Below are 21517 nucleotides of genomic sequence, written 5' to 3' on the forward strand. Positions count from 1 at the left end.
AGCAGCTGTAAAGCAAATCCTGTCTGCTCATCATCCATGCTGCCACTGCTAATGATACAGCAGTGCATGGAAATAATAAGGCATGGAAGAGTTATTCCTTTTTCTGGAGTGGCTGGCAGCCCATAACGAGGGAGGACAAGCATCCATCCCATGCCCTCTCAACCCCTCTCAGAGATGGAGCAGTGAGTGCAGATGAGCATTGCTGTCCTGGACAGAAACAGGAGTCCTCAGTATTCTCCTCTAAAATCACATTTATTCCACTGATCCTCAAAGGACAGGGTTGGATCTGGACATCTTTTATAGCCTGGTATATCCAGCACTTCCACAGATGGATCAAGATGAGAATTCAGCTTTCTTTCCCCTTAAGCGTAAATTCACATTCACTTGCATGTGTAAGAAATGAGAAGCATCAAAAACATCTGGAAACAAAGCAATCTCCAACCCTTTGAATGAAGACTGAAAGAAACCACAAGGACAGTGAAGAGGCCCACTGCCCTAACTGCCAGGGATGGGCACCATTTGGGGAAATTGAGCTCCTTTCTCATCCTAGGATGGCTCATGCATTTCAGCCCAAGGTCACAGAATGACCTGGCCAACAGGTCACCCATGGACACATTTATGGTATTTTTTTACTCACAAAACTGATGACTTACCCCTAAGTATGTTACCACCTAGCCTTTTAAAAATGCAATCCTTTCTTTAAATCACTCCACTGAATGAAGTCAGCATAAATTCTGATTTGACAGGTAAGTCATGAGGGTCAATATTTCTAAAGGATTATTCATTAGGTTAACCATTAAAGGAGGACATAGTAAAGAACCACACTCCAAGGCATTTCTGAAGTGCTTGAAGTACAAGAATCTGGTTTATAAAAATATCTTCTCAGTTAAAATTTAAAAATAATAAGATCATTTTGTCTAAAAATTGTTTTGCATGTACCAGGTTCCCAAATTACTTACAGTTACATTACATTAACCTAAGCAGAAATGTAAGCTTGCCAACAAGCTCCTATGAAAACTCATTATCTGGCCTCCAGCCAAATGCTGGATCTAAGACAGGCTTTTTATGTCAGCAGCCTGTTCCTGCAACCAGCAACTTTTTTTATGCTGACATTTCAGCAGTTTCACTAGGAAAAAAGATTCTTGGAGATTCTGTATTCCAACTAACTTGAGTCAAATTTAGGCAAGCTTGGGGAAGCTTTTGTAAAATGAAAGACCAGAATCTAATCTAGAATTAGATTTACTGTAAAATACAGCAACTAAATATCAAAACACTCGCTTCACCATCACAGCTATTCATCCCTCACCTTCTCCCAACTACCTACCCTGGACCCATCCCTACCCAAACACCCATTCTGAGCCCAGCTGGTTCAGCTGTGATTACTTCAGGCTGTTTCTAGTAACTCCCCATATCCACTACATCAAAACCACCGTGCAACTCTCTGCATCTGAGGAGCTCAGAGTGCAAAGGCAGACCCACATCTCACTCTGCTTGCAAACTAACTATTAACAAATATCATAACACTCTAATAAAAATACAAGTATTTTAATTCCATGCATTTTAAACACTGCCAAACATGCATTTCCCAACACTATCATACATGTGACAATAATCAAGTGAAAAAGGTCTATTTTCTCCATGCTTAAAAAACATCCTAGCTAAAATAATCTTTAAAGATTTTCTTTTTAATTAACATTAATATTAATATTCATTAATATTAATTATTAATATCTGCCATTAATATCTACCAGCTAACACAAGTCCTTCAAGCCAGAAGCTTTATTCCTTTTAGAGAGGGCCAGGGAAGAGATGCCTTTATTTTGACCTAGCATGAAAAACCCTCAAACAACTGCCAGACCTTTATTTCAAGTGAATATATCAAGACCCAAAAACAACATACACTCACATTCCAAATTTATACTAAGAACAGAAAAATCAAGTTTTCCCGAACTTCCACACGAAAATTGTAAGGAGATCTACAAGAAATTTTTCAGCCTACATTTATAGAAATGCTTCAGTAAGCAGACAACCATTTCCAGGGAATATTGACAGCCACCCCTGCCATCTGGAGGGACTTGTGCATGAGATGTGTACCCATGGACAACCCTCCCACCCCTTCGTGCCACTGCCACCCCATTTCTACTCCTGTATGGAGGAGGAAGAGGTTGGGATGCAGAGGGAACTCAGGGAAGTGCAGTAGCCAATGCACTGCTGCTGTCTGACACCTGCCTAAACTCTACCCCTTGCAGAGTCTCCTACAAGTAGTACACAGGTTTTGGTTTCCTGTTGTTGCATTTAGTTTTTACACAAGTACAGTCTGTGGCCTGGTAGACCCAGCAGGGATTGAACAGCGAAATCTTCATGTGCACTTCTCAGAGAAAGGGCTCTGCTTCACAACAGAGGGTTCAGTCAGTTTTCCTTAGCTGTTAACAAAACACAAACCTGCTACACAAAGTCAAACAGCATTGCCTCAGCAAGTGTTAGTGTGGAGCCTGAGGGAAAACAAACAAAGAAACCACTTAAAACACCATGGATGAATGTCATTCCAGGTCATAAAGGCCGTACCATACTATGGTACAGTAGAGTAACCTTCAAGGCACCCATGTTCCTTTTGCTAGAAAAATAGCTTTTCAGAAAGCTGAAGATGACCTGCTAATCTAGCATACCCCTAGTTCTCATCTCTACATTCCATCTCCTTCATATTGTTCTTTCATTCTCAAAATGCATTTCTGCAGAAGTCCAGTGTAAGAGCCCTGGTATCCAAGAAAAGCCAGGCTGTATGTGGATGAACAAATACAGACATTGTTGTCAACACCAGGACATTTTGGTCTTATCATGAGGAAGGGATGTACGAACTGAGGTAGTGGAAAGTATCAAGATTGTGTTTGGTATTCATTACTTCTACACTGAAATGCTCCTTAATAATATCCTGAGAGTTGATAGGAGAGCAGTAACACAAGACAAACTCAATCCATCCACATACACTGAAAATTAAGCTTGTTGTATTTTTTTCTAGACATGTTTAACTAAAACTGGAAGGAACAGCAAGTATATCTAAGCCTAATACAGATTCAGAGTCCTCTGTATAATGTTCTGTGCAAAAAGTTCCCTCCTGCTACATGATTTCACCCCCAATTTTTCATTTTAATGAATGGAATCTTATTTCAAGTCACTTTCCGAACATTTTGTACTTATTAATATTTAAGAAACTAACCAGAGAAAGATCAACTGCAACAGAGAGCTCCTTGTCTGCTAGCTTTTCACAGAATTAGAATGGGTCAGAGTGGAAGGAACCAAAGTGGTCATCTGGTCCAATCTCCCTACTCAAGCAGGGTCATCCTAGAACACAGGATAAAAGAAAAGGACACTTTTCTTCCCCCGTGCATAGACTTCTCCCAGACTACTCTCCAGAAGGCTCACATCTGTGAAGAAAGCCAAACTTTACCCACAGTTGTTCTTTAACAACAGAGAGTGATTTTGTAAAAGGGCAAGTTTGTACCTTTCAAGAAAACTCTGCATTAAGCTCAACCCAAAGACATCTAGCACACAGAAGGGGCACAACTCACACTCACCATGGCCCTTTCATGAACAGCCCCAACATGAGATTGAGCTCATCCAGGACAATGCAACATTTCGGGTTCTCAGTGTAGGATGTCATCACTTGTCATTGGAAACCAAGACTGCAATACTTTGGGCCAAACATTCAGTTGGATTGGCCAAGAGCAGCCTACAAACACTCTGAAAATTACAAGGATTGCACAAGAGCCCTCAATTTCTGACATCACAAACACGCAAACAAATCTTCCAACTGAGCCCTCCCCACACTCATCACAACAGGTTCATCCTGAAATAACTCACTGCCTCAGCGTCACAGTGTGGTCAAGTCTTCCTTGAATTACATCACCCTTGGCTTCAGGGCCATAACATACCCAGAACAAACTCCTTTCTGGTTTTGAGTAATATCTATTAAAAGCTCCTGTCAGGGTCAGGAGTCCTTAAAACTCTAGGAACAGACTAGACTAGACAGGGATAGACTATGGGGATGGACTCTGGTGGCTTGTTTCTCTTCATAATAGATGAAGTTATCAGGCTACCTTTGAAGAAACATTATGCTTAGTAACTCAGGATTATTATGTCTGTAAGTTTGAAAGGAGACAAACAAAAAAATCCCACCAGAATCACTTCCTCTGTGTACACACTCCCAGCAGAAGCAACACTCAGTTAACACAGTTTGGAAACCAACAGGAAGTTGTGCTTTGGTGTTGAGACTTAAAACAGATGCAGCTATTAATTAAGCATCAAGTCAAACAATTTATATTGTCCACTGGGAGGAGGAGGAGGGGAGGAAGAAAAGAGTGGAAAGCTGTGTAACATGTTCTGTAGTTCAATATGGGGACTGGAGAGGAAGTTCAACATACAGATCTCGACTACCGCTGCTGAGGTTGTCACAGCAACCATAACGCAGCTTCATGAATATGCATTATGGTAAAATCTATCTTTTTTTCCCCAAAAGGGAGTAACATGTCATTCAGCTCACAACATGAAGCTCCCTGGGAGACAAATCAGGACTGCACAGTAAAAGTGACTTGTCTTCAAAACCTTCAGCTTGGCTGCTGCAAACAAAAGGGCTGGGGGAAGAGGGGAGACCCAGAACATGGTGGCTTGGGGCTGTAGGGATCTCTTCTGTACCTTCCTCACACAGTACTTCACACATATCTGGCAAAAATGTAAAGGCAGACATTCCCAAAATGAGCTGCTCAGTTCCTGCAGAGTTGCAGACCTTAATCCCTCAAGCACCTGGGGACCAGCCCTTCAGTCAGCCAGGCAGCAGCACCAGTGACCCTCCACACCTCCCAAGAAGGATGGAGAAGGGGGAGCTGCTGCTCCACATCCAAGACAGCTGAAACTGGGGCCCTTGACTTGACCACCACTGGAAAATTGTGGGTGGAGTGGTTCCCAAAAAAAAAAAATCCCACACCACACACACGTACCTACCCAGGTCAAACTCCATTGGGTCAAGGAACAAAAGGCACTAATTGTTTCCACTGAGTGTCTGTGGGAGTTGTACTTTATCCTGAACTCCCCACTTACCCTAACACCTCTTCTGCCAACAGAGAGCCACCATACACACTTCTTCTGTCTGGCATTGTGAAACCTGTCTCTCATTGTGAAACCTAAAATTAACAAGCTTTGTTAAATTAATTTGTCTGTAAATTGAGAATTTTAACCCCTGAACAGGAAGATGAAATTCATTCTTCCTCAGGACACCTGTGTGGGAGATAATAACAGTGAGACACTGGTTATGGCACCAGAAGAGCTGCACAAATAAACCTTGCCTGAAGACTTTGCCTGCAGAGAGGATCTCCAGCAGCATGTATAGACTGGAGGAGGCACCAGTTCAAGCCATGGCAGATAGCCTGTGAAAGGGTTAGCATGTCCTGATAAAGGCTATTGCTGACATGAACTTATCCCTTCCAGGTCACCCACTGGGTCCTCCTTTCTCCCCTGCTGTGCTCCCATCCCAATCCCAGAGGAGCCCAGCCAAGCCTGAAGCCCTCTAGATCACAGGCTGACACCAAAGAGAGCAACCCCATTAATTTCTGCCACAGCCTTTACGTCATTTGATCACTCATGCAGTTTATCAGCTCATTGCTGAGCAACTAATTTTTGTGTTTGTTTTCTGGCAAGGTCAGTTTAATCAGAGCAGACAGGGATGCAGTCTCACTCCGGGAAGCACAGACTATTGGAAATTCTGCTACTCCCACACAGAAAACATTTCTGGTGGTGGTGGGAAGGGGGAGAAAGCATCCTTTTACAGAAGCCACCTGCACTTAAATGAGGTTAAACAACTGCAAAGCTTCACCCTAAAGACAGTGTTTATGAAGCTGCCACAAGGCACATTTCAGAAATTGGACTCAAGAGCTTCATTCCCTACTCTGAAGGACAGGGAAGAGTTTGTCACAGCTTGGCATTGACAAAAGGCTTTTTTCTGCTTCCTTGCTCTGAATTTTGTCTCCTAGTCAGGGCAGAGCTGAGGGTGAAGACAGGAAGATGAGCATCACCAGCTTAGCAAGAGCCTCTGCATATGAGAAGGTCCAGGCAGCTCAGAACTGGATGGGCTTCCAAAAGGTAAGAAGCTGGGGCACACAGCAAGTGCTGCCCTCAGCAAGAACAGCTTCTGCCTATAAAAACAGAGACATGGGGGTGACAAATGGGGCAGAAGGACAGGATACAATTAACACAGGGTAAGATTAAGTCATCACTGGGTTTATCTCCTCTTCCACTGTTCAAATGGAAACTGTAAGAAGTCTAACTTGACACAACACTCAGAATAATGCTGGTCTTTTGCAACCTACTTTAAAATAAATATTTAAAGTTGGAAGTACATATACTGGCAGGAGCATCTTATGCAGACTAATAAAGTTTATTAAGAAGGTAATCACTGACTGTTTATAAAAACTGTGAGCCCTGCCAGCCTTGAAGAATTTTGATTATATTCCTTCAATGTAAGAAAGAGCAAGTTATTGACACCTCTTTGATGCCAAGTTTTTCATCATCTCAACTGCATGTTCATCTTCAGAGGGTAACTACAGATAAATCAGAGAATGAAGGTACTGCTAAGAAAAAAAGACACTGTAGAAATGAGCTGCAACCCAAGCTTAAAAAAAGATTCTTTGAGAAGAGCCTTCCAAGGTCTATACACACTGGCTTGGTGCTAGGAGGTATTTCTTTGAGAGGTCTCTCAGAAGCAAGTGTCTCATCAGCTCAGGGTGTCTGATCACAGCTCACTCAGCAACCTATGAAAACAGAGCAAAGGTACACAGCATTGCCTAGTTTTGAAGAATGTCTGTGCATTCCTTTTTGTTTGTTGTGTGTAAAAACAAAGATATACCCAAGTGAAGCAGATACAGCTCACAGCCACGAGCACAGCTGAGAGCACAAGCCAGGGCTGAAGGGGAGCCTGCCCCAGCCCTCACCACCTCTGCACCTCTGACATGTGAGAAACACTTCCCTGAGCCACACTGCCAAGCCTCCTGTGCACTGCGATCTCACTCACGGCCAGGCCGTACAGAAGGAATTACTCAAGCTTAGAGGCAAAGGACCACAGGCTGCAACTGCTGTGTCACACATGCAGGGTAAAATGAACCCCCCTACCCTTCTGACACTAAGGAACCACAGGCCCTGGTTCCCAAATACTTCCCAAATCACATATCTATCAGGGTACCTCACTGAGAACAAGAATAAGGGCCAGAGTACAGCAAGATGGTCTTTTCTGAGGGTCTTCTCTCAATTTAGGGAGACAATTCAGTAGAAGTCAACACTAGAACTTTGTGAGTATCCAGTTAACATGAAACCATCCTGATTCAAGTTTTCAGTGAAAGATTCCCAAGATGCAGTAATTTTGTGTACAACACTTTGTAACTTGTTTCTCCAATTTTTAACTATCCTACTGCTGATCTGAGAATTCATTAACCTTCTGAAATGTGAATGTTGCAAAAAAAAAAAAAATCGAGTATTTCAGTTATGCTGACTACAAAAATCAAAAGACAGAAACAGCTGAGGAAAAGAACTGAGCATTTTACCAAACACCAGTAGCTCTCCAACTGCCATGCAGTTATAAAAATAATGTTAATGCATTAAAGATTTTTAGCTTCTCCCTTTGTGGTTAAATATAATATTGTAATTCCATGAAGAACTATAAAGACATAGCTAGCACATGCCAATTACAACCACCACTATAATTCAGCATCTTTTCTTTCCTACTTATATACTGGCCCTGAGCTTACAAAGAATGTGTATAATCTCCAAATCATAGACATTTCCACGCACGAAGCAGAGCTGCTGCTCATTCTATTCCTTGTCATTTTCTCCCAACAAATATCTGAAAATGCTTCTGAAGTTGGTGCTACAAATACACAAGAGAGGGAAGGGGGAAAAAAGTTAAAATACACCATGGAATACACAAGTTTGCAGTATTATAATTACTCATCATGTCAAACCTCTAAATGAAGGGGCATAATATATTGTGTAAAAATCGCATAAATAATGCGTAAAAGGACAGGCACAACACAGAAAGATGGGGTTTATCAGAGTAAGTTAAATGAAGAAGTAAAACAGAAAGACCAAGTTTTATACAATAAGTCTGGCTTCAGTCATCAGTTGAATTTCTGGCACTGTCTGCACTACACAGCCCCTTGTAAAAGCCATGTAAACTATTCCTTGAAATCTTACCACAGAGTAAAAAGTCAAGGTCAAGTTCCCACCAGACTGACAGCAGCTCTGCTGGAAAGCAGCACTCTGGAAAAGAGCCTCCTTCATTCCACCCACGCAGCTTGTCAAAGGATGAGAGAGATATTTTACTCCACGTAGAAGAGTTAGGAAATAGCAGAGGAAGTTGTGTGACACAGGGAAGCACCGAATCTGGTCTCTAGTTATCACAGACCCCTCCTGCATGTCTTCTGACTGCCACCCTTTATGTAAGTCCAACTGCACTGCTCTTACATTTGCTGGGAAAAGAAAGAAATCACTGTACCTGAAATATGGGTTTGATATCTGAACTGCAACTACTTGTTTAAATAATTAACCTAGTGAAATAGCAGGCTCCAGATTGAAAAGCCCTGCTGCTCAAGGTAATCTTCCTTATAGGAGCAAACCTCTATTCTCTCACATTTCGAACTGCATCATTCCCACAGTAACCAGAATATCTGCTCTTTGTCCCCATGCTTACAGTGGAAATCCTAAAATTTTAAGAAACAAAACTCCCAGCTAGTGTAGCCATACCAGAGAGCAGAGGGTACAGTCCTGTGAGAAACTAGATCCCTAAGGAATAGAACCACAATCCTGCAAGTTAACCCTTTTGTTCAGTAAACTGCTGGGGTCTTCTGCCATAACTGCAGAACTTTCATTTCACATGTTGATTTTAACATGCTTGGGACAGCAAAACTCAGCAGAAATCCTTGCTATTAAATCTGATTCTTCCAAGAAGCAGCTGTGGTCTGGGCATCTCCTCCATGCTCTTTCCCAACAACCTCTGCCTGTAATATCAACTGCTGTCAAGAAAGCCAATTTGGGTGATACCACTGACTGCTCTAAGGTGAGGATTGAAGATGGACACCAGTCCAGCCCAGGAAAAGGCTGCCATACATGCTTAGCAGTAGTGAGGGTTCAGCAGGCAACGGATGGAGAAGTATGAAGGTGAGGCTGAGCAAAGTACATCCCCTCACCCCACCAACAGCCACAGATGGGGACCGTAGCCTATGAGGAAGTAGAATAACCTTGGAAAGAATGATGGAGAAGTCAGGGAGGGAAAGAAAAAAAAAAAAAAGACATTACTCAAGTTTCCTGTGCATTCTTGTGTTTTCTCCCGAATTTTATTAGTTGACAAAACCTATTTCATTTTACACACAAAACCAAAATAACTCATCACTCAAGACACTCAACACTGCTGGAAACAAGCTCCAGCCAGCAATCATAATGCACTCATCTTCACACACACACACAGGGCAGCTCAGCTCCCCACCTCCAGCAGCCTGGAGCATACACAGGCTGCCACAGGAACAGGGACAAAACATGGAGATGCATGGCCACATTCTACGAGCAATTTTGAGGCCTCCTTAAAGCAAGAAGAGAGCCAAGAAAAACTAAAGAAAAAATTCCATCATTTCAAGGAAACACAAAAATTATGCTTCACATAAGTCTGTAAGGAAGATACAAAGGCTCTTCCTAACAATAAAGCACACAGCTGAGGTAATTACCATAAGCTTGCCCAGTTCATACTAATTTGGTGATATTTGTAAAAAATTAACATTTTAATGGTGCCTCTTACATTCTATCACCTCATAACTGCAGATGACAAAGGAGTTAACAACTACATTTCTGAAGCTGCTTGAAACAACTGGAACAAGATTATCTTAGAGCAAGTCTTTAAATAAAGCAGGGCATGTCAACAAACCAGCTCCACTTCTCTGCCAAGGGGGAGCCTGCTGTCAGCATCACCACCAAAGTATACACATAGGCTAAGTGGCATTTCTCCCAAGAGAACCAGCTCCTCTCTAGAAACAGCAGTACTAGCTGGCTTCCACCAGGTTTCAACATGAGACATACTGAACACATGTAAAAGGAAAAAAAAAAAATCTCTTCCAGATTGGTCCATTTGATCCCAAGCATGGGGTAACACATGAATCCAATGCACTTAATGGATCAGCTTTTTGGTTTATTAACCAAGCCTGCAAAAGCTCTCTAAATTACCATACTTTTTGCATGCTCTATTATAAAAAAACCCCAGCACTTTCTTGTCTCAAAATGTCACAGCTACAACGCAAAGCCTGTCAGGCTGCTAAAATAATCCAAAGCCAATGACAGCAAATAGCAACCTGGCACATGTTGAGCCTTCAGACTCAAAATAGATTTAAATTAACACAAAGATAGAGGGAGAGAGTTTAGTAACAAAGTGAAGAAACCAAGGGAAAAGAAATAAGATTCTATCAGTCATCATTTCAATCAGCCCAAACAAGTTAAAAGGCAGCTAGAGGATGGCATTTACGTCTGCCTCTAAGGCTGGGACAAGGGCCAGAACTACACTCCTTGATCTGACTTATTTATGCCATGCTGACACTTCAGTTGGCAACCATAAAGGTCCAGAGGTCAAAGTCCCCTGGGGCAGAGAGCCATGTATGTGTGTCTTTCCAAGCAGTCTGTCTGGAGCAGGGAAGCAAGGAGTCAGGAGCCACAGCCCTTGCAGCCACCCACCCACCTGCCACCATAAAACCACTTCAGCTGTGCCCAGTTCAAAGCTGCCTCAGTCCACAAAGGAGATTTCTGGAGAGATCCCACCTCTCTTCATCCAACCACTCCTACAAAATAGAGTGTTTTTCCAAGTCAAGAGAGAAGCCAGTGGTGCCTCATTTTAAAACTGAGAGGCCCCGTCACCAGCTGAACGCCAGAGACCACCATAGACCTCTAAAGACCTCCTGAAAATTCTCTAAAGAATGTGGGAATGGATACAAATGAAGACAGAGAGCAACATTTTTGGCACTTCTGCCAGTTTCTTGACTGGGATTTGTTACAGCTCTAACTTATTCCCAATTACTTAAATAATATTCACATATTTAAATCTTGGAATTTTAAAACCTAAACCATAGATTTCACTTTTCAAGAAGGATTCCAAAAGTTGAATTACAAGTCAGGCTCAAATTCCAGTATAGGGATATCAAGACTTTTGTTTATACTACACAAATGTTTTAACAGATAGAGTCTCTCAAAGTCATGGAAACTTGGAATTCTGAGACTTTTTGCATTAATGTCAGTATATGCAGAATATGATGGAACCACCAGCTAGTACTGAACTCCCACTAGCCTCTGATTTGCTTACATGATTGGCACAAAAGTTTAAAAAAAAGAAAAAAGAAAAAAGAAACAAGAAACAAGATAAAAAGAAAAAAAGAAAAAAAGAAAAAAGAAAAAGCTACACCATAGTATTCTTGAATATACTGGGATCTCCAGAGCAATATATGCCCAAAAGGAAACTACAAAACATCAAATTTGGTAAAGAGTAAGTAAAAGGAAAATGATATCTTTGGATTTCTTTGTTGTAGACAGCTGGAGCCTCCATCCAGCTGCAGGATCTGGGCAGACAGACTAAACTTGAGCAGGGACTTGGATGGCTGGAAATGGGAGTCTGCCCTAAACAACACCTTAGTCTTGGAAGAAGAGTTGATGAGTAACAGGGACTGGCTGTCTTTAGGGTGAAAAGAAAAGCTGTAAATACACAATGAAGGGATAGTTCATCTCCTATGGATACCCCTGCCAAATCATTTTATTTGTTGGATAGTACAAAGGCTTCAGAAACTAAACAGCAGCTTTAATCAGGGGCTGTTCTAGTTTTTAATTGCTGCACTCAACTTTGATGCCCCACAGCACACCAGGGGCATCAGACTTTTCAAAAAGGGGCATCAGGCTTTTCAATATTGCAACAAGCAAAATAAAAACCTCCCCTTACTAAAACCCTTCCTTCAGAAGAGGGAGGCACACAACCCAGAGACATGAAAGCAAGTTTTTCCAAATTAGAAGGATTGTTTCCTAATAAGTGTGAAGGTTTCTGAGTGCCCAGGAATCACAACTGACACTGGGATCAGAAAGTTGGGTCTGATTTGTATACAACCAGCACTAAGAACTTTGACCAAGAGCTCACATATGTACAGAAAAAAAAGCCTTTAGATTTAGTATATAGTTAACAAACATACAGAAGAGGTCTGACCACTTCCTACTGGCATTCTTACACAAGGGACTATACTGGCACACTGGACTATAATCACATTGCCAGTTATGACTACACTTTTCAAAACAACTTTTAAAGTAAAAGTTAAATCTACTAGTAAGTCCTTATTTAAAAATAAAAATAAGCTATTCCAATTATCAACTCATATGAAAGAAAACCTGCCAGCTTGTAGCTAATCTACCTCAAGATCTCGTGTCTGGTGCTTCCTCTGTGGTTCAGAACCTTCAGCAATGCATCTGTTTCCTAAACACAGTTTCCCATGTCTCATTTCACACAATGAGCAATCTGTGGTTGTTCAGCCATCTTCAAGGTGGAACCCCTTCACAGTGTTTCCAGTAAGTATATGGGTCTTCAACTGACTTTTCTTCTGACTTTTACAAGAATGCAGTATTAACCCATAACAACTAAACTACTGATTAAAAAAGTTCTAGAAAACGTCACTCTGTGTAACTACCAACACCTAGTTCTGCTGGAGCTTTTGAAATGAGAATAAGTAGTTAAAAAAACCAAGGAAACGGATACTGTTTTTTGTGTCAGTCTATGTAGTGTTTTCAAAATTCATCTAACACAAATGTTCAACAGTTAAATGTGCACATGAAATATTTTGTTCAATGAATGAGGTCTGCTGTACTTTCACATTAGCTCTCAGATGTTATTATGAACTCTTAGCCAGATGAAAAGAAAGCCTCCTTCAGGGTAAAACAAACAGCTGTAGTTTGCTTCAGACAATAAGGAATACAAACTGCATGGAAGGATTTTCCATGATTTAACTGTCATCAACAACAGACTAATGAGTCACAGACAACAGCTTAATACTTAGAGCTTATAGCTAAAGAAAAAAATATTTATGCAATTTCAAAGTATTAACAACAAAACACAAAATGAGTTTTGAATAGATCCCTGTAGTGTCTCAAACCAGGTGAGCTGTAACCACCCAAATGAAACTCAGAGTGGGCACTGGACACAGCCAGGCTTGCACTGCACCGGGAAAACCAGACTGAAAATGTCAGCCATTGTTTCCTACTCAAAAAGCATATACTGTCCCTGTTCTCCTTTAACAGAGGACTGCAAGGGCCAGAGAGCTTCACCAAGCAAATTCAAACTGCTAACAAAGTAAACTCCCCATTCCGCCTGTAAAATATTCCAAGAAATGGTATTTGTGCTTCATTTATTTTCAAGAGGGATAAGTGATCCAGCATCAGAGGGAATCTTTGTTGGCAGAGGCCTCAAACTGGGGAAGAATTGCTACTGGAAGAAACAGAAAAGAAGCAGAAGTAGCTTTACAAAATGTGTATTTGCTGTAAAAATACTGCCTAATATAGTTTTCTGGGGAAGTCAGAACTATTCCACCTTGGCTGGTTATTCCCATGACTGAAAGTAAAAAGAGCTGTTGAATGCATGTACAATCATCAGCCTATAAGCAACCCTGCCAGGGAGGGAAGACAAAGTTTCTCAAAATAGGCTGAGACCTTTCTTAAGTATCAAAAGCTTTTGTTTTCAGAACATTTCTTCCAAATAGAAAAGGGCTTGCTTATTATTCCAGATAATCTGGAAGAGAACAGAGTTCTCATTTCTGCAGTGTTTTGAAAACTCTTGACATCAGTTTTATTTACCGCAAGTTTCCAGGAAGCTCTTCCATGTGAGGACAATCTTGCAAGCCCAGCACCTGGTAGCAGCTGGTAGTTCTCTTAAAGGATCACCGTGCTCAGCCACACCATTCACAGCTTTTTGGGAAGGGCATTCCCCACTGCACACCCACTGTGATCCCACAGAGCTGCTGAGACCATGCAGGGTTTTACACAAAACCAAGTCACACCACATTTTGGTACAAAAAGTGATCTCAGACACTCGGAGGTGTCCTCTGGGTTACTTTGTAGATTAGCTTTTAAAGGAGCGTGAGATATTGGATAAAAGCACTGCAGAAGTGCAAAGAATTATAAACTTAATCTAATTGTAGTAACACCTGCAAGTGGTTTAATGCTTTGAAAAGTCAGACTACACAAAGAATATATTCAGACAGATTGCCATTTTTCCTACTCCTTCCAACAACATAATCCTTGCAGGCAATGCAAGATTTAGTAGTCTTCAGAGATGGTTTTTACTATTATCTGATGATCCCATCAGTCCAAAGACTAGTGTAAATCCCATGAGGATTCTTTGGATGTTTTGCTGCCCCTAAGTTCCACACTTCTCAGCTATCTTTGCTCCACACAAATAGGATGGCAGCTGCTGGGAATCAAACATCTCAGCTAAAGACAGCAAGGTGCATGAAGGCAACTCCTTTGGCACTACTCCCTGTCTCACAAGGGAGAAGGTGAGCAAGAGAGAAGATGAAGAAAGCCCCTAAAACAAAAATGAGTCCAGAGATAGGATTGTGGATTACAGATCACCTTGCACTTGATTTCAATCAGGTAAAGGTCGTGTTCATCAGGGGCCATGGAACTGCAAGGAATATCACATTGAAGGTACACAGCATTTCATCTTTGGGTGCTTAAAATGCTATTGTTTTTTCCTGTTCCAACCTGGTATCTCGTTGCAGTACCTTGTGCATTTCACAAAACACTCAAGAGCCCAGGCTATTGTTCTCTGCACTCCCAGAATGGGGTTACAGGTATTTTCAGACTGGGCTCTACTGCTAAGATCTCTAAGGCTCATATTGGACATCCCATTCTCTCCAGACAACACAGAAAGCATAAACTCACCCATTTTCTGGCTTATCCCTGGAACAAAGTCTGACACTGGTAGTGGTCCTACTACTAGGGAAGTGTCATGGGAAGCAGCTTTACCCAAAGCACACAATCATACAGTTCCCTGGATTCTGATCTGGAGCAAATTACAGTAAATTACAGGGTTTAGACACCTTCATCAGTCCTAACATAACTAGGCAGGTCACTGAAGCTGTACAGCTACAGACATCGCCTGGCTCTAAAAACAACATGAAAAAAAAAAAGGATATCCTCATAAGGCTTCTAACACAGCAGCAGGGACTACTCAAGGTGAAGTCCAAAAAATGCTACATTTTAAGAGCTCCTTCTCCAGACACCTCATGTCTCCCCACCCCTATGGCTGTGACACTCCTGAAAAACTGCTGACAGTTAGAAATCTGTCACACCTCTGTGACACTTCCCCAGGAATTACAACACACTTCTGACCTTGAGAAGTGCAGCAAGGTATTTTAAAGCAGTTACTGTGCACACCTGGGAATGCAGGGAAGAGATCCAGAGAGAAAGAAAGAAAAACATGCAAACCATTTTCCAAATGCAGAAGGAATGTGGAGCCTCAGGTAGTAAAATACATAGTGAGAGGCTGGAGGATTTTTTTCTGAAGGTACCTCTAAAGCTAAAACTCTCTTAAGAAGTCAGTTTTTTCATACACATTTCGAACTTCAGAAGACAGTTTTCAAAATTTAAGTTAATGATAAATTTTAGTTTATGAATTAAACCCTGCCTTGAGAGCATCTAAAAATGCTTGTGCATCCTTCACTGAAAAACCTGGTACTAATTTTTGATCTCTGAATATTGGTCAGTTTCCAAACCAGTGAATTTGATATGTTCCCTATGTCAGTAACCCTGATACCTGACATGAATATTGAAGGAACAAGTGGCTTTTACAACATGGTAAAATGCCAAGCATTAGTAATGCTGGATACCAACACAAACTGCTGATAGTCCTGTCAAGAGATCTGGTAAGACAGTTTTAGCAGCTGGAAACTAACTGCACTCAGTCATTAACTGCATGCACCAGGCCAGCCTGAAGGGTATGGTTTTGTTCTTTCCAATTAAGGTAAGTAGACCTCTCATGCTGTGAAGTTACTTTTGGGGGGATACTAAGAAAATTTGAAAGGTGCCTATCTATTAACCATTGTATTTGGACATAGAGAAGGCAAGCAACTGCCAACTTCTTTTTCCACATGATTTTGCTATATTCTTTAAGAACCTTCAAAAAATCCTATCTTAACCAACAACACATACTAACAGTAACAGGACGTAAATATAATGTAAACCATTACATTTACTTAATGGTAAAGAAATTAGCATCCCCTCTCAAGGAGTTTGATGCAAAACCCAAGAATAAAGTGATATTTTGTGCTTTATGCCTTTTTCTTGTTCTTCTCTCTCCCTCCTGTCCATGACCAGCATTAGCAGCATTACACCAACATCTTTATTCTCCACCTAGAAGTGTTCACCTAAAAATAGAAGCCCTGTTGACCTAAAAATAAAGCCCCTGTTTACAAATTCCATACTGAACACCAACTACGGAATCACCCATATACGCACACAGCATCCAAACTTGCCTGGGTTTGTCTACAGACAGCTGCTCCCCTCCAGGCTCATCTCTGGGAGATGCAGCTATGCAGAAGAGCCCAGGGCTGGGCAGGGCAGCCCCAACAGAGCACAAGGGTGGCTGCTGGAGAGCCAAACCAGCCCACAGCAGGAATGTGCCCTCCCAAATGTAACCACAAATTCATTATAAGCTGCAATGAGCTCTGTTTCAGACAGGAGTCTGCATCAACACACCCCAAAAACACATGTCCCCATGTGACTCAGCATCCAATGCTTACACTTATTAGGGATGTGCAGCCAGCAAACCCAGTCATAAATCCCTTAATCACAGGTCAAAAGAGTTGTCAAAGCCTGCACTGATGGGATCAGCGAAATGCTGAAGTGTTTTAAACATAGAACATTAGCTCCTATGGAAGGGCAGAAGAACTCAGAGTGCAAATCATCAGTGATTTACAGCACCAAAGTGATCTCTTGGACCTGCATCCAAAAAAAAAAAAAGGCACAATTTACTTTAGAAGTTTCTTATTTTTAAAGCATTCTGGGAAACAGGAGGCCACAACTGTAGCATTGTGCCCAGTTCTGAGGGCCCCAGCACAAGAGATACATGAACATACTGGAGATAGTCCAGGAAAGAGACTGGAGCATCTCCTGCGAGGAGAGGCTGGGAGAGCTGGGACTGTTCTGCTTGAAGAAGAAAAGGCTCATGGGGACGAGTTTATAAACTTAGATAAAAAGCTGAAGGGAGGGTGTAGAGGTGACAGAGCTGGGCCCAGCTCAGTGGTGCTGTGACAGAAGCACATCTAAGGGGCACACTGAAACAAAGCAAGTTCTCTCTGCACATCAGGGAACACTTTCTTTACTGTGGGGGTGACTGAGAATTTGCACAGGCTGCCCAAGAAGGTTGTGGAGTCATCATCCTTGGAGATACTCAAAGCCATCTAGACCTGTCCCTGAGCAACCTGCTTTAGCTGGCTCTGCTTGAGCCAAGAGTAGGATCAGGCATCCCCAGAGGACCCTTCTAACCTCAGTCATTCCATGATGCTGCAAAATAAAAGGACTAATTCTCTTCCATTACTGATGAGACACCTAGAGCAAGATTTAAAAGAATGCCTCAAACTTCATCCAAAGTGTATCTACAGGTGAAATGTTTTTTTTATTCACCACCAAAGAAAGCTTTCTGCATTAACCAGGATTCATAGGAAGCCGCAACCAAACAGAATTTCAGTTTTTATTAAAATGCAAACTAGTTTTTAAACTTAGAGACAATTTTGAGTATACTCAAGGCATGTTTAGAGAACACTTCCTGTGGGGTTTTTTTCCTCATTAACACAGGCAAATATTAAACATGTATAGTGGCCCAGGATGCAAACAGAAAGGATTTTTTCAATGCAAGCTGTGAATCTTTACTTTCCACTATCCTCAGAAGCAAAAAACCTGCATTTTCAATCATTTAAGCACCTCTGAAGATCTGGTCTTGTAAGCCATGGAATTAAATTTACTGCTCCCAGAGCATGCACCGGGAGAAAGGATTAGGTGTTCAAGAGAGAAGGGGAAACACAGCAAGAGTGCTCCCACCCACAAACACAGCATTTCTGATTTGCATCTGATAACTGCTCTTTCAGTTTAGTCAAGACAAGAAGATTTACTTTGCAAATGAAACCATACTAGTAAGGTGAAGAAAAACATCCAGAACCTACCCTCTCTGAAGACTGCAGAGCCTGTTAATATTTATGAAGTCTGAAGTAGCTTCAAAGACTCTTTACTTCATTTTTCTTATGTCATAACAAAAAGCAGCACTAAGTCATTAAATTTTAAGGGGAGTTCACAACTAAACTATAACTCTTTCAGTAAATTCTGACCTCTAGGAAAAGGTGTTATTTCTTTGGTTTGGAAGTGCGTGTCCTATAGCAACGGCAATGAACACAAGGTGCAAAGAGGAAACTTGCATGTTCAGAAACTTCGAAGACCAAAACAGACAAAAACCTCAAAGCAGCCAACATTACAACTGAAGCACTACATTTGTTGTATTTCTATGCACAGATTATTACATGGATTAACCTGCCAGGTTAAGGGCAGTGGGCAGAGAGAAAATCTGTATTGGAAAACTCTGATTAAGCACTTACTGTCGAAAGCTTTCCCTCTGATCAAACTGTGTGTCATAAAAATAACACATTAGAGAAAGTGATCTCTCCTCCTAGCACGGATGCTGTCATGCAGATATTCTTTAGCTGCAAAAGTCAGTGTAGGAAAGAAATAGAACCAGTGTTACAGGATAATGCTAGAAAATTGTGTACTTTATTTGGGCCTGACACAGGTTTGAACAAGAGAGCCTCCAATTCAAGATGACCGAATTCTCTGAACATAATACTGGAGTATTTTAGTTGCAGCCAGGGCCTTCAAGACTTTGAAGTTAGAGAGTATCACTGCTAAGCCTGATAAATACTGGGGGTAAGAGAGGGAGGTAGAGACCATGACAAATCATTGAATAGCTACATAACTTTAACCCAAAAAAATCAGTGAGGTATATGTTGCCCTTGACTCAAGCATTCATGAACAGCATTTATTACCCAGACCTATAAAAAAGAAAACATCAGGAAATGTGATCTATTACTCCTTAAAGAAAAAATTATTCACTATAAAATTGTTAGTGGGACCATATGTTACACAAAACACAGACTGGTGTTCAAGAGTCCCTATACATTTGGTGGTGATACAGTCAAAAAATAAAATGTGATTTTTCAGCATACAAAAGAAGGAGAGATGGGATCTTTGTTATTCTTCCAACAGATCTGTCATCACTTTGGGGGTTAAACAGCTAATGCCTCTCCCTAGTTCTGAAGTCTCTGTATTAAGGATTGAATACTCAAGTACCAAAATGATGCTGAAGACATACCACATATATGTAGTACAACATGTATGTACTTCATGTGTATCCACAGACAATTTTTCACACCCAGTACCTATACCTGACCTTTAACAGCAGCACTAATCACTTCTCAGACACTGAAAGGCTTCCCTTGCCAAAACAAAGTCTTCCAGCTGAGGATTTTCCCCCCAGGTCTCAAACAACACTGAATCTCTTTGGCACATAACACTGCTCCAGCCATTCATTTGTATAATGAACTTCTATTCCTATAACCTTTCAGTATCACTCATGGGAAGAGCAGGGGTAGGGGCAGGGAACAGTTTCTGCTGTAAATCACTGGGAATTAGATTCCAGCTGGAAGGACAGCAGGGCTGCAGTCAGTCCCCTGATTTTGCCTCCTCATTTGGGATCTCCCTCTACCAGTCTCTTTCAAACCAGGTCTCATGAAAGAGCAGAGCCAGGACAAGGCTTTTCCCAGCTGCTGCCTTAATTCCTCACCCCCCCACCCCGGGTACTGATGTGAGGTCACCAGGACACAGCAATGCTGGCAAGGCATCAGGCAGGAGGTGAAAGCCTGGGTGATGCCTTCGCCCAGAGCAGAAGCTGTACCATGCCAAGGAGTGGCACACACACATCCAAACAGCAGCAGCCAACCCCAGGCTGCTTGAGAGCCACCCCCTGGCCAAGGACACGCTGAGCACATCACATCTCAATAGTACCACAGTTAAATGAGGAAAAGAAACCAAACCAAACCTATCAGTCTGATACTTGAACTCAAGTTAGTTCCACCTACCACTGTCTGAACCCAGCTCTGAGAGCTTACCTGCAGAGCAGGATGCACGGCATGGCTCATTTCAGTTCAGTCTGGCATCTCAGCCCAAAACTACCTTTATTAGGGCAGAGGGATGAGCCAAACATTCTTGTGGCAACCATATGAAAAATAGTGAAACATAACTCAGGCTTTCATGGAATTTTGCACAATTCAGTGCCATAACAACACCAATTTTGTATTTTATCAGTTTCAGAGCTAGCAGCTTAACTGTCAGCTTCTGAAGAACGCAGACAAGGACTAAAAAAAGCCTTCCCTTTCTGAAGATGTGGTATTTGATAGCTAAACATGGCATTAAAAGAAGTAGTTAAGCTCACACTTCTAATTCTACGGAATGAAATTATTTATCACATGTTAAAAGTAAAGGCAGGATACTGCCAGATAATGCAAAGCACAGGGACCTAAGAGCCCTACTTTATTAAATATTTCCTCTCCCCACCCACATCTCAACCACCACTGGAAACATGATACCGAGAACTCGTCCATCATTCATTCCATAATCACACAAGCTTAACAGTACCACATCTACTAATCTAAAACTCTCGAGCTGCAGCAACACGGCCAGACACAAAAACATGACAAAAAACTGTCATTTCTCATTTGCCCCGTTTGTGCACGCGATGACCACAGGAGCACACAGAAGACCACAAAATCCTCGCATACCTATTGACCTGTCTGCAGGAGTCCAGGCTGACATCCTGAATTGCAAAACAGCCATTTACCATGCCATCCTCTCTGTCTCCTCCCGAGTAAGCTCTCCAGCAGCATTCCTCTGCTTCTACTGCTCCAGCACTCCCGTGCCTCACTGCTCCACACCAAGAAGCATCCAGACACTGCATGCTCTGAGAAATCAGCACATTGCTGGCTGCTATTTAACATGAACGTGTGCCCAGCCCTGAACTCGGCTAGGCACAGCCACCGCTCAGGAATCAAGCCTCACAGCAGAACCTGCATTCCCAGCTCTTATTGCTAAATCGGATGCCACCCAGCTGCCACCCCGGCCGGGGGCGGGAGGAGGCAAAGGAGGGTGTGACGCAGCTCCCGCTGCTGCTCCTCGCCAAGGGAGATCCCTGCACGCAGCCGGGGAACACCGCCGAGCCCAGCCAAGGGCCGGGAGCGCGGCTCTGCCAGCCACCGCCACCGGCAGCCACCACAGCGGCCCCGAGACAGCAGCTGGGGAGCCCGGAGAGGTCGGGCTGCGTGTGCACACAAGGATGTGACCTTTACCGGGCTCACCGCCGCCCCATGCGCTGTGTTTACTA

The 21517-nt window shown here is 42.2% G+C and overlaps 1 protein-coding gene across 2 annotated transcripts in view; it reads right to left on the reverse strand.

Annotated features, from left to right (window-relative positions):
• The window catches only part of GRAMD4 (GRAM domain containing 4), a 76470-nt gene that overhangs the window by 54199 nt on the left and 754 nt on the right, over window positions 1-21517 (reverse strand). Inside the window, exon 1 of one of the 2 annotated variants that reach the window (XM_077179079.1) lies at window positions 20919-21224. The exons of the other annotated variant lie outside the window; for it this stretch is intronic. Within the exon in view, the coding sequence (XP_077035194.1) occupies window positions 20919-21094 (176 nt within the window). The 5' untranslated portion in view covers window positions 21095-21224. Of the gene's footprint in view, window positions 1-20918; window positions 21225-21517 lie in introns of those variants that run through there. 2 annotated transcript variants of the gene reach the window in all.

Source organism: Agelaius phoeniceus, chromosome 5 (genome assembly GCF_051311805.1).
Source record: "Agelaius phoeniceus isolate bAgePho1 chromosome 5, bAgePho1.hap1, whole genome shotgun sequence".
Lineage (NCBI taxonomy): Eukaryota > Metazoa > Chordata > Aves > Passeriformes > Icteridae > Agelaius > Agelaius phoeniceus.